The 13,847-nt window shown below is 40.9% G+C and overlaps 2 protein-coding genes across 5 annotated transcripts in view; one reads left to right on the top strand and one right to left on the bottom strand.

Annotated features, from left to right (window-relative positions):
- Positions 1–13,585, bottom strand: part of SAMD15 (sterile alpha motif domain containing 15) — a 36,767-nt gene extending 23,182 nt beyond the window's left edge. Inside the window, exons 1-3 of one of the 4 annotated variants that reach the window (XM_011233741.3) lie at positions 11,588–13,583; positions 10,501–10,599; positions 833–1,260 (exon numbers count right to left, since the gene is read on the bottom strand). In XM_011233741.3, the coding sequence (XP_011232043.1) occupies positions 1,024–1,260; positions 10,501–10,599; positions 11,588–13,465 (2,214 nt within the window). In that variant the 5' untranslated portion in view covers positions 13,466–13,583 and the 3' untranslated portion in view covers positions 833–1,023. Of the gene's footprint in view, positions 1–832; positions 1,261–10,500; positions 10,600–11,587 lie in introns of those variants that run through there. The other 3 variants (XM_019807089.2, XM_019807090.2, XM_019807091.2) reach the window with 3 other exon arrangements.
- The window catches only part of TMED8 (transmembrane p24 trafficking protein family member 8), a 69,209-nt gene that overhangs the window by 16,091 nt on the left and 39,271 nt on the right, over positions 1–13,847 (top strand). The window lies entirely within an intron of this gene.

Genomic DNA, 13,847 nt, shown 5'->3' with positions numbered 1-13,847 from the left:
CCCTCCCTCCCTTCTCTCCCTTGTAAACCCTACCCCCAATGTGGGGCTCAAACTTAAAACCCCAAGATCAAGAGTACATTCTCTACCAACTGAGCCAGCCAGGTGCCCCCTGAATTTCATTTTATAAAGGTCTGGAAGGTATCACATAAAAGAGTCTTGTAAACAAACCCCAGTCCCTATTCATAGTCAGTGGTACTTCTATAAGCCAAGTTGTTTGTAAGGATGAATATAAAATTTTAAAAATACTAAAAGCTTTTTTTCTCTGATGCAAAAAAGAACTCCCCTCCTCCCTTTTCTTAAAACATTTGCTTTAGAAAACATGTAATTTAAATCCATTTTCTGTTTTTGAGATGTATGTAAATCCTCTAACAAGCTGAAGGAGTCACCTGCCAGTTTTACATTCCAAGACCGTTCGGGAGGCTTTGGAGCCATCTCTTTGAAATGGGAGCACTGGGGAGGATGGCACCTTATCTCCCTGGCCTAAGTGCCTGGCTCCACATAGTAACTTCCTGTTTGTCACAAAGATATTAGAAGTTTTATTTTTCCTTTGGATACAGACAGTTAACATGTAAGTAATGGGTTGTATCTGCCTGGCTATTTAAAAGGGTGGGATTTCCTTGACTTCGTAATCTTTTTTAGCAGCTTGCTTGTCTGATTTAGTGCTGATTCAATAATACAACTGTTTCTTTTTCTGCATTTATGGAGAACCTTATTTGGGTTGGCAGGAGATTTTACTTTTAATTCCATTTCCCTAACATGTTCCTACTACCAGGTGCATTACTAGAATTTATCAGGAATCCTTACAATACCCAGAAGGAGAAATACTGCTATCTTTGTTTAAACACGGGGCTAACTTGAAACACAAATAAAGGGAAGGTGCTGAGAGGTGGTGATAGAACTAGGAGTGGAGCCAGCAGTTCTAACTCCAGTCCTTAATGAAGAGGAGAAGAAAACCCAAAAGAACACACTTCTTCCCCCAAGTAGTTTAGTTTGATCTTTCAAGGTAAGTGAAATTGCTTTTCCCTACGGTTCAGTGTAATGCAATGCTTCATTCTCTTCGGGGGTGGTTATTTTTGGAGCATAATCCTGTAATCCTGCTGCTTGCACAAATTCAGAGAAGGTCAAGGAATCAGATTTTACCCCAGTATGACCTTTTCGCTCTAAAAATAAGCCGATATTGTCCCTGTAGGGCAGGGTGATGGTGCGACTGAACAATGGCTCTTCAATTCCCAGGAGCACCCGTGTATGTCGAGAAATTACCTACAATACAAGGATAATTTTTTAATGAAAAATTAACTGAAAATATAACTAAATCAAAGAAGTTTTACTTATTTTCCTAGGTCTCTTGAATGCTAACCTCTTATTTCTATGGGAAAATAAAATGATGAAATAACACATGGAAAGCCTTAGTAGCCAAGTTCTTATTAAAATAAAGTTCTTAAGAAAAACATCAAGTAGGGGCGCCTGGGTGGCACAGCGGTTAAGCGTCTGCCTTCGGCTCAGGGCGCGATCCCGGCGTTATGGGATCAAGCCCCACATCAGGCTCCTCTGCTATGAGCCTGCTTCTTCCTCTCCCACTCCCCCTGCTTGTGTTCCCTCTCTCGCTGGCTGTCTCTATCTCTGTCGAATAAATAAATANTAAAATCTTTAAAAAAAAAAAAAGAAAAACATCAAGTAATTTATTATCTTTTTCTAAGTTCCATTTGTTTCTAGGCCCCTGCATCAGCTTGCCATGGATGGGTTCCTTTCTTTCTTTGGGCTGAGCAATCTGATCAACCATATGAGCAGATAATATGTTTAGATTAAGAGCCATGACTATCTCTGGGAAGGTTAATAAATAACACCTTGTCTATAAGGGGCTCAGTTAACTTGCAATTAAGAAAAAAAGTCATCACTCAAATAGTTTATTCAATGACTAAAAACAAATCTCAAACACTAAAAAACAGATATTAAAGTTCAGGCTGTATTGGGGAAGGCGCAGGTAAAAAAGTTCCAGGTGTTTTATTAGTACCTATACTCATGTATTTTTTACAATATCCTTTGCCACAATTTTTAGTGTCTCTAAAACATATTTTGTATTCATTGAGAACCATGCCACGTGATATCCTAGATTAAACTGTCGATGCATTTTCAAATTCTAGCTTTAATCATAGGTCTGCTGTTAACACTCCTATCTGAATTCATATTCTGCATCTGGATGAGAATGTAGCCCATGAAATTTCTGCTAGAACACAGCTAAAGGGGTGAGTGGGTTTTTTCTTTTTTATTTTCTTTTCTTTTAGTTTAGTTTAAAACTACTGGCCATGTTACAAGGTTGTAACATTTGTTGCATTTATGTTATAATTCTTAAAATTCGTAACCTAATGCAAAATTGTCCATTAGTAATGCATTTTAGATAGATAAGATACAGGGCCCCTGGGTGGCTTAGTTGGTTAAGTGTCCGATTCTTGGTTTTGGCTTGGGTCATGATCTTGCAGTAGTGAGATTGAGCCCTGTGTTGGGCTTCGTGCTGAGTGTGGAGCCTTTTTAAGATTTAAGATTCTCTCTCTCCCTTTCCCTCTGCCTCCTCCCTGCTCATGCATGCACGTGTTCTCTCTTTAAAAAAACAAAAAACCAAAACTATTTAAAAAAATAAATAGACAAGGGACACCTAGGTGGCTCAGCCGGTTAAGCGGCTGCCTTCGGTTCAGGTCATGATCCTAAAGTCCTGGGATCAAGTCCCAAATTGGGCTCCTTACTCAGCGGGGATCCTGCTTCTCCCTCTGCCTGCCGCCTGCTTCTCTCCCTGCCTCCCACTCTCCCTGCTTGTGCTCTCTCTCTCTCTCTGATTAAAACAAACAAACAAATGTAGGTAGACAAGATACCTTTTTCTCAAATCTTGCTTGAATTGGTTTTGTTTAGACTCTAGAGATGATCTGTGGGTAAGAGCGTCTACACAGTTGCCTTGTATTCCCAGTGGGAAAATAATGGAGGTCTGTAGCAATTGGGGTTTCTAAAAGTTTAGATCCAAATTACTACCCTTTAAGAGTTCTCATTTGTAATTGATGCTGGCTGCACTGAGCACCTTGTTTGGTCAGCACCTCACCCTGAATGCCCCTTACCAGAGCAGATTATTTCACAAATTCACTGAGGTTTACAGATGGTGCCCCGGAGGGACCCTGTAGTCATAAACAAATTGATTCACTATTAACCAGAAGAGTTATGTGCCTACTGTAGGCTGAGAAAGTCCAGTACTGTTTAATATTCTAATGCAGAAATTAAAAGTGTTAACAAAACTACTGGTTACACGTGGAATCAGGAAATATAATCTAATCATCTTTCTTCTGCAAAGAACTAAGAGGGTCCTTTGATGGTCTATAAATTAATCTAAAGCTGTGAGTTCTTTCTTCAGTCCTGATGAATAACAAGCAACAAATTTTATTTTTGCCTGAGACTTAGAGCAATTTGTTAGTAACTTAATTGAGTTAGTAAGGATTATTAAATATAGGTATTCATGAAGACTATCAGGGTTTTCTAAGGATTCTTAATTCCACATCTAGGATGGTGGCCCACACTCAATGCTTGGCATCACTGCAGGGCACCTACTTCACATGGTCTCAAACAGATATTTTAATGCCTATAGTTTTCAAGAGGATTCAAATATTATTATATCATCATTGTATTCTGTGTTGATTACGGTTTTTAAAGGCTGCTATTCTTTTTTTTTTTTTTTTTCAAGTAGGCTCCACACCCAGTGTGGAGCCCAGTATGGGGCTTGAACTCATGGCCCTGAGATCAAGACCTGAGCTGAAATCAAGAATTGGATGCTTAGGGGCACCTGGGTCGCTCAGTTGTTAAGTGTCTGCCTTCGGCTCAGGTCATGATCCCAGCATTCTGGGACTGGGCTCCCTGCTCAGCGGGACACCTGCTTCTCCCTCTCCCACTCCCCCTGTTTGTGTTCCCTCTCTCGCTGCCTCTCTCTCTCTGTCAAATAAATAATAAAATAAAAAATCTTAAAAAAAAAAAAAGAACTGGATGCTTAACTGAGTGAGCAACCCAGGTGCACCCGAAGACTGCTGTTCTCTTATTTATAAGCTACTGATGGTTTTGCTTTGTCATTACCAATTTAGTTATACTGGTTACCTTATAGTATGTAACTATGCACATCTGCACAATTGGAAGCTATAATTTAATTAGACCTGAAGACATCTTGTTATGATTCAAATATAAATCATCTACACCACCATTATTAAAGCAGAAGTATAGTCTCCTTAAAATCTGCCTGTCAATTCATATAACAATGTGGATTAATCTTAAATGCATTTTTCTAAGGGAAAGAAGCCAGACTCAAAGGCTACATATTATTTGATTCCATTTACGTGACATTCTGGAAAAGGCAAAACTATAGGGACAAAAAAACAGATTAGTGGTTGCCACGGCTTGGGGTAGCACTGTGATAGGCTGACTACCAAGGGGACACAAGGGGAATTTTAGGGTGACAAAATTGTTCTGTATGGTTCTGTGTGGTGGATACATAACCCTATGCATTTGTCAAAACCCACAGAACTGTCCACCGCAAAGAGTGACTTTATGCAAATTTTTAAAAAGCCAGGATGTCTCAGGAACCCATGATAGAATATAGGCTGTGGACAATGAATCTAATTGTATTACAAAGTAAGACATAATCTCACTGAAGCGGGTAGGGAAGAATGGAGCTGACCTAAATAACTTTAACTTTGATAAACAGTGCTTTGTCTAGGAAGTGTAAGGCTAAAGACAAAAAGAACTGTAGACAAACACTGTACTCTTGGTAAATTTGTTTCTCATAGGCATACATATTTATAGATAAGGAGAGACAGGTTTCTCCTCTCAGAGAAGGAAGTTATAAAGAAGCAAAGTCGGGTAGGGAATAGGAAGGATGGGAAGGCTAGAATGAAGCCAGTGCTGGGCTAGAGTCGGAGATTACAGTATGAAATCATGCTTACAGAAAGAAGATAGAAATCTGTGTATACATGGGATTTGTATATATGCATATATTTCCTACATCTTTCTGCTCAGAGTGCCTAGAAGCCATGACACCCCCACAGCAACAAACACAAGTAGTGCCACATCTTGGTTTCTAAATACCATTCACTGACAAAAGCAACCAGGGCTCCTTGGGGACGGTCTGAAGTAACATGTAATGCTTTGGCTAGAGTACTAGTACTAGAAAAAAAGAAGGGAGCATGTCAGGAGGACACAGGGGCCAAACTGAAAGTGTTTCCAAATGGTGGAGAAGGGACAATTAAACATAGAAGTCCTTACAAAGGGTTCCAATTAAACATGGAAGAGATGAGGAAAAGAGAAAATCACCATTAGAACACCACAGTAATGACTGCTGCAGGCAAGATCCACTGATGGATGCTAAATTCAGTAGGCCAGATTTTAAGGAGAAACTGGATATTTGCATAGCCTCAAACTACCTTCTCCAATGTATTTATTACTGTGGTAGTTTTACTATTTGTTCATAAACTCTGGTACTCCTCCCTTCAGGAGGTGGATATTAATTCCCCTTTCTCTGAGTGCAGGCTGGACCTACTAACTCACTTCTAATAACTAGAATATGAAACGAGAACACAGTAACTTTATAGTGAAGAAATCTGGCAGACACCACCTTAACCAGGTGATCAAGATTCACATCTCCAGTAATAAATCACATTGATATCATGTACTCCCTGATGAGATGAGACCTCTGTGATAGTCTCCCTGAAAATGTGTATCTTCATGGGAAACATGAGATAAACTAAAATTGAGAGAAATCTTCAAAAAACTTGACTACTGCTTTTCCAAGTGTCAAAGTCATGAAAGACAAAGATCAGGAAACTGTCACATATTGGAGGAGACCAAGGAACAATGACAGCTAAAGGCAAAGCAGTATCCCTGATTGGATTCTGGAACAAAAAAAAAGGACGAGTGGAAAAAAATGCAGAAATCTGAATAAAGTCTGTAATTTGTTTAATAGTATTGTACCAATGTTATTATTATTATTATTAAGAGCAGGAGAGAAGGGTGGGGGGCAGAGGGAGAGGGAGAGAAAGAATCTTAATCAGACCATGCCCAGTGCAGAGCCTGAGGTGCTGCTCGATCTCACGACCCTGAGATCAAGACCTGAGCCGAAATCAAGAGTCAGATGCTTAATTAACTGAGCCACTCAGGCACTCCAATTTCTTTGTTTTGATAAATGTACCATGGTTACGTAAGATGCTAATATTAGGGGATGCTGGGTTAAGAGTATATAGGAGCTTGGTACTATCTTTACAACTCTTCTGTAAAACTAAAATTATTTGAAAATTGAAGGTTGAAAAAAGAAAAATATTTTTGTCTAGTTATAATTTGCTCACGTTATGAATCTGTGCTATTCAAAAAGTTTGCATTAAGGCAAGAGTAGTAAAATTTGCTGGCATATAAAGCTTATGAGGCTATATTTTGTAATATAAAATCAGGCATACCAAAGGAATAAGCAATTCACCTACATTCTTCTTCAAATATTTATCACAGAGTTCTGTTCACTTGATGGAGTTAACAGTTAAAAATATTTTGAGAACTCTTTTCTTTTTTTTTTTTTTTAAAGATTTTATTTATTTATTTGACACAGAAATAGCCAGTGAGAGAGGGAACACAAGCAGGGGGAGTGGGAGAGGAAGAAGCAAGCTCCCAGCAGAGGAGCCTGATGCGGGGCTTGATCCCAGGACCCTGGGATCAGGCTCTGAGCCAAAGGCAGACGCTTAATGACTGAGCCACCCAGGCACCCCTTGAGAACTCTTTTTTTTTTTTTAAGATTTTATTTATTTATTTGACAGAGATAGAGACAGCCAGCAAGAGAGGGAACACAAGCAGAGGAAGTGGGAGAGAAAGAAGCAGGCTCATAGCGGAGGAGCCTGATGTGGGACTCGATCCCACAACGCCAGGACCACGCCCTGAGCCAAAGGCAGACGCTCAACCGCTGTGCCACCCAGGCGCCCCGAGAACTCTTTTCTAAGAGACAAAGCTGAAGCAAGTGTAATGCTATCTTGTCTAGCTTTTCCCTAGAATAAATAAGATTGACTTCTCCCCTTTTTACCAAGCTAATGTATCACTACTAATTGGAAAAACAAGGTAGTGGCTTCAAGAGCTCTCTTGGCCAGGTTCAAAGAATTAGTGTTTCTTTCCTTCTGTATTCCCCATCAGTCTCACCCACCCAGTTAGCTCTTCTCTTGTTTTCTCAGTATGTTGGAGGAAGGGCAAAGGGAACAGTTAAGTTCTTCCAGCAGGGTAAGCATGAATAATTGCAAAATTAAGGAAGTAAAAGGAAGTTGAAGAGAACAGAAATTGGCCATACATTAATTGCAAGACTTGTCAATGGGATGCACAGTCCAAATGTGGTTCAGTTTCTCAGCAGCATGCCCAGAATTCTGCACTCTCAAGCCACCTGCTCTTTCCCCAGTCCTGCCACTCTGCCAAAGCCCATGAATGATGATGCGGGAGAGGGTTTGTTTGTTTGTTTGTTGTTGTTGTTGTTTTAAGATTTATTTATTTATTTATTTATTTATTTATTTATTTATTTGAGAGAGAGAGGGAGCAAGCAAGTGAGGGGAGGGGCAGAGAGAATCTTCAAGCAGACTCCCTGCTGAGCATGGAACCGGTTGTGGGACTTGATCTCATGACCCATGAGATCACGGCCCATGAGATCACGACCTGAGCCGAAACCAAGAATTGGACACTTAACTGACTGAGGCACGCAGGCACCCCAGATGATGCGGGACAGTTAGCATGAAAAAGAGTACTACACTGTGTAAGTGTTGTTACGGGATAAATTGTGGATATACTAGGTGCTGTAATGACAATGGTGGGATTAATAATGCTTATATATCAGTAAGAAAGGTAACTACTCAACTGTTGGGGAATGTGATAAAAAAGATGTGACTGCCAATTGACCCGTGAGCTGGACCCAGGCACTCAGAGGTTCCTCACCCCTTCCCCTGTCCTTGGATTGTGGGTTCCACTTGCCTTTCCCATTCCCAGAGGCTTCTTCAAAGACATGGCCTTCAGAGCGTGACGTGGTGTTGGAAAACACTTGCACAGTATATGTTACTGAACCCAGTTAGGGCCTCTTTATAAACTTTTGAGATTTAGAGGCCAGGCATGGAGATCCATGCATCTTGCTGTGGCCCAAGACAAATCTCACGTGTAAATTTCCTTTGTTATTACTAAAACTGCCACCTACCAACCAGGAGTGGCCTGCCTCTTTCTTCAGTCTCTCCCTGCCCTCTGAGTACAGGAGCCTGTTTCAGATTACACAAGGAAAGAAGGAAAGCTCCCAAGAGGATTGAGAACCAACATTAAGCTCATGTATGATCTCTAAAAAGTTACCTCCATCATAGTGTATAATTAGCTTTTTTATGTGGACCTAAGTGTCAGACAAAGCTTCTCTAAGTTACCTTTAAATGTCTTGATCTTTATCACTCTAGTGACTTCAAGGAGAGGCCACATTTGTCTGGTGACTTTGATAAGTATTCTCAAGTTTGCTTATTTAAAGTTCTTGGAATATAAGGATAGACCACTGGATACATCATTTATTCATGAGGATTTCAGAAGATTTTTAAGACCTCTTATTTCTTGCAAGGCCAGAAAAAGCATAATTAGAATTTTTCTTATTGCATCGTTGGTACTGTATTTTGAGAATCAGAATGTCAAAGAAGCAAAATGAATCGGCAGACTCTGAAAAATGCTTTCTCATAAGAAGCTGAAATTCTTGGTACTTAAACACTTCAGGAATTTGTATTACAAGTTACTGTTTTGCTAATTCTATTCCTTATTTTTATTTAGAAAATCCAAAACATTATAAACATAAGTAGAAATTGGAGCTCATAAACACAGTCATATCATCTTTGAACATAAAGAGAGTAAGATATTTTATCTAATGGTACTTGGTAGCTATGTGAAAGTATGGCTGGAAATACCAATTTGTAATGAGTGGTCCTCATCTACATTACATATGTAGTGGTTCATGGTTACAAAATTGTTCATTTAGAGAGGCAATATAGTATAGTGGTTTAAATAGAGCATGGAAGTCACACAGAATGGTTCTGAATTCTGGTCTTAAACTCACTACCTGAATAATCTTGTGTAAGCTGCTTCATCTTTCTGGGCCTCAGTTTTCTCTTCCATAAAATGGGGATTAAGTGAAATAATATATGTATGTGCCCAACACATGGCAAGCACTCAGAAGATAGCTATTAGTAGAGTTCAAAAGATTAAATATTCACCTAGGACCACATTTAATAATTTAAAGGATTTCTTTATATCTTGTTGCCAGGAGAAGGGCTCAGGTATTAACAAGTATAATTTTTAAAATTTTCTAACTCATATGACTTATGGAATTACATGGTTTTAATGCCTGATCAAGAGTCATGTAGGGAACAAATTCCAGGGCCTATGCCAGACCTAATGAATCATAATCTCTGGAGCATGGAGCCTGGAATTAAAAAAAAAAAACCAAACTGATCTGATTCTGAAGACTATTCAAGTTTGAGAACCACTGAGGCAGAGCTGATGTGTAAGAGTGTACTGAATGAACGCTGGTATGTCGGAGTGGGGGGTACTAAAGGTAGGGTTATAAATATGATTATGTGTGCGAAGCTTTGTGAACTATAAAACACTATAAATGGAGGGTAGTGTTATACAAAGAAGCATGATCATAGACTGCTGGTGCTGGAGAGATCTTAGGAAATTGAGGTCCAGTGAGGTTAATGTAACTTGTTGCAAAGTTAGGCAGCAAGCAGCCAAACACATACAGTATTATACAAGTGCCAAATGGGTGGTAGAGACATACAATGTGTGAGAGCTTGGGGGGAGAGGTTATTGGGGTTGGAAAGATTTCATGGGGAGAGGAGAACTGAGCTGGGTCCTGACGGATGAATAAGGTTCATATTAGTCATACAGGGGGAGGGGGACTGAGCAGAGATGCAGGAGGAATGCCCAGGGCAGGAATTCAAGGGTGTGAATCAGACCCCGTGAGGCTGAACAGGAGACTCCTGTAGAGATAGGGGAAAAGAGCAGTGGCTGGAGAAAACTTGTGGAGTGCCTCAAATCCTAAGTTAAGGAACTGAGACTTTCTTGCAAGCACAGGGGATCCAAAGAAGGTTTCTGAGTAGTCTGAATAGTTGGAGGGTGAGTCTAATACCAGGGGCATTGAATCCAAAGGGCGTGTGGACAGAGACTAAAAGCAGGAGGCTGCTGGAATATTCTAGGAATGAGGCAAGAGAGGTCTGAACAAGTGAGAATGGAAAAAACCAGATGCTATACAGGGAACTGACAGTTCTTGGGATCTTTGTGGTGATCAAAGGAGACAGAGGAAAAAACCACTGTGTGTGGGAGGGTGGGGGTAGGGGGGATGGGACTGGGTTTATGATCACATGACTGACAGAAATAGGAGGCCAGGTTGGAAGAAAAGGAGATTGGTCTGAGATAGTGCTCTATAGGGAAACATTAAACACAACTCACCTTCATGTCCTCAAAATCTGTTATCCCCATCTGAGGGAGGTTTGAGCAGTTTACGTGAATGAGCTTTCGACCACAGATGAAGTTTGTGGTAAAACACTCCTGTTAGTACAACAAGAACATCACTCAAATGATTATGGTAAATAGAAGGAAGAAAAGAAAGAAAAGAAAGGAAGAAAGAAAGGAGGGAGGGATGGAGGGAAAGAGAAGAAAGTGTTAGGGCAAGAGAAGGGAGGGAGGGAAAAATCAGGTTTGTTTCTGGTTCTGTATAGGGAAAATTTTTTAATTTAGTCTTAAATTAAATTCAAATTAAAAATAATCCTAATAATCCCACATATTTTCCATCTAAGCTCTCCATTAAATTTCATACTGTTCCTTAATATTTTGTTTGGCATGATACACCTAATGCTTCTTTCATGCCTCGATGACATTTTTAAGTAGTACAAAAGATTTCAGACCTTGTGTTTTTTTGTGGTAGCCTAAGAACATAGTTGGCATCAATGAAATAAGAGGATTCACCCTATCTTTTTTTTTCCAGTTTCCTCTGTTTTTAAAAATTTTTGTTATATTTTTTATTGACATATAGTTGACATTCACTATATCTTTTTAATAAAACTACTCTTGGTGAATTGGCTATTTAAATTAATACTGTTAGGTGCTCATGATACACATGACATATTTGGGGCAGACACTTAAGATTAATAGTACAAATTAAGGGAGCTGCCACTAAAACAACTTGACAAAGTACCAAAAAGTCTACCTTGGACAAAATCTGTTAGGAAAAAAAAATAAAGTTTTCTGTGAGAAGAGGCCTATATAAATTTCTTAGTCTTTATTCAAGAATTGCAGAGAAATATACTCATTGTGATAAATAGGGAAAACAAACAAATGTGACCCTCCCTTCCTCTATCAAAATACAAAATACATCAGTGGAAAGGACAAACTTTAAATCCAAGTTACCTCTACCATAGTCCAGGGTTTTTCTGTGCTCTTTCTAGTGAAGAAGAGGCAAGAGCTCAGGTAAGGGTAAGAGGAATAAGAGATAGAAGGATGACAGAATGTGATTTTTAAAAATGTTATTTTTGTATACCTTGTATTGAGGGAAGCCTAGCTCACTAATCCACTCTGCAACTTTCTCTGGGCTCCACTTAAGATACTCAAATTGTAGCTCAGTACTTTCTTTTGGCTGGGTTTCTTCATCTTTGTGTACTTGTTTCAACTCTGGGGACAAATCTACAACTTTTTCACTAAAAGACTCTTTCAAATGCCTCTGAGTGTCTGAGATGTAAGAGTATAAATCATCATTGATATCGGTAACCTCAAACAGTCCTTTAAAATCCTTAGAAAACTCGTAACTTACACTCACTGAGTCTACTTCACTTACTGTGAGAGACCCGAACATAGACTCTCTTTTAGCTTTCTTGGTTTCATTTACTGACCACTTTGTTTGATAATCAGAGTGTTCTTGCTCATCCTTGTCTAGAGAATACTTAAATTTGACTGGTTTTGGCCTATTTTCCTTGAGAAATTCTGTATGTGACACTATTCTTAGTGGTAGTTGGGCTTTATCTGGTAACTCTATATCTTTCTCTGTAGTTTCCTCTGTTTTTATCTTCTCTTGAACCTCTGGTTTGGTCTTCGGTGGTGGTATTTGACCTATTTCCTCAGTTGATTTTCTTGGTTCTTTCTTTGGAAACTTTGGCTCTAGACCTTTCTCCTCTGTTGACTCTCTTACTGTCTCCTCTGATTTGGACTTCTGTGGTGGTGCCAGTCCTGTCTCCTCAGTTGATTTTCTGTGCTTATCTTTTTGATCTGATGGTTGAATGTCCTCTTGTGGTTCTAAAACTTTCTTCACAGTTGACTCTTTCAGTGTCTCCTCTTCAGCTTCTGGTTTGGTCTTTCCTGATGGCTCTAGACCTGTTTCCTCAATTGATTTTCTTGATTTTTCCTCAGGAAATTCTGATATGATCTCTTTAAGTGGCTCTGGAACTTTCTCCTCAGTTGACTTTCTTCCTGTCTCTTCACTAGACTTATTTGGTTTCTGGTCTGGAAACTCTGATTCAGTCTGCTGAGGTGGCTCTGTCTCTTTCTTCTCAGTTGATTTTCTTTGTATCTCCCGTGGAACCTCTGGTTTAGTTTCTTCTGGAGTTTCTAGACCTGTCTCTTCAGTTTCTCTTGGTTTCCCTTCAGGAAACTCTGGTTTGGCCTGCTCAGATGGCTCTGTCCCTTTCTCCTCAGGTGACTTTCTTTGTGCTTCCTTTGGGATGGTCATCTTTGGCGGCTGTAGATCTGCCTCTTCAATTGATTTTCTTGGTTTCTCACTTGGAAATTCAGGTTTGGTCTGCTCCGGAGGTTCTGGACCTGTTTCTTCATATTGCTCTTTAAGTGAATCCTCCAGAACCTCCAGTATGGTCTGTTCTAGCAACTCTAATCTTGTCCCACCGAGTGAGTCTGAAACATCAGGCCCTGTCTCCTTTGGTAGCTCCAGATCTGTTTCCTCAGCTGACTCGGTAAGTACATCCTCTGTAACTTCTAATTTGGCCTCCTCCGGTGACTCTAAATCTGGCTCCTCTTTATCATCCACAAGGACCTCCAACTCCTTGAAAAGCTCTCCTTCCATCTCTCTCAGTATCTCTGACTTTGCCTCCTGCGGCATCCCTGGACCAGTCTCGCTAGGGAGATCTCTCTCAGACTCCTTGGGCAGCTCCTCGTTGGACGTGCTGGTTGGTTTTACGTGTAGGTGTACATTCCCTGGTGCCCCCACTTCGAGATCTTTTTCCTCCGTCTCTGGCTGGGGTTCCTCGTCAATCTCTACAGGTAGCTCCCGGCCTACCTCTGCCATGGTGTCAGCTTCGGCATCTTGAGCCATTTTAAGAGACGCAGGCAGTTCGAGTACCTCATACTCCAGATCTTCTCCTTCAACCGAGCCGGAATCGTAATACTCTAGGTCTTCAGCCATGACGCACATTAGCCGACGCGCCCAGGCCTCCTAGCAACGCCAGCTTCCGACAGCGTCTCTATGGATACCATGATTTCCGGCCGAGTCTTCCCGAATCTTCCCCAGGTTTTGTTTGTTCTGTCAAACCCTGACTAAAAACCTGCGATCAAAAGCACGCAGTCACGCTCCCTGCGTCCGCGTCGCCAGCCTCCGCTGCCCAAAGTCGCTGGGGCCACCCGGGGGCCGGCGCACTGCCTCTTCCGGCCCGCGGGCCCCCTCTGCTCCTCCCGGCGCTCTGCCGCTGCCGCCGCCGCCGCCGCCGCGCTCGCTCGGCCTTCGGCTGTTTCCGGAGCCACTCGCGGCCGGCGGCGGAGGCGCTCGCGGAGCCGGCTGCAGATGTCGGAGCGGCAGG

This window comes from Ailuropoda melanoleuca, chromosome 14 (genome assembly GCF_002007445.2).
Source record: "Ailuropoda melanoleuca isolate Jingjing chromosome 14, ASM200744v2, whole genome shotgun sequence".
Classification (NCBI taxonomy): Eukaryota; Metazoa; Chordata; class Mammalia; order Carnivora; family Ursidae; genus Ailuropoda; species Ailuropoda melanoleuca.
The sequence above is the reverse complement of the archived record's forward strand: the minus strand, read 5'-3'. Positions and strand labels throughout refer to the sequence as shown.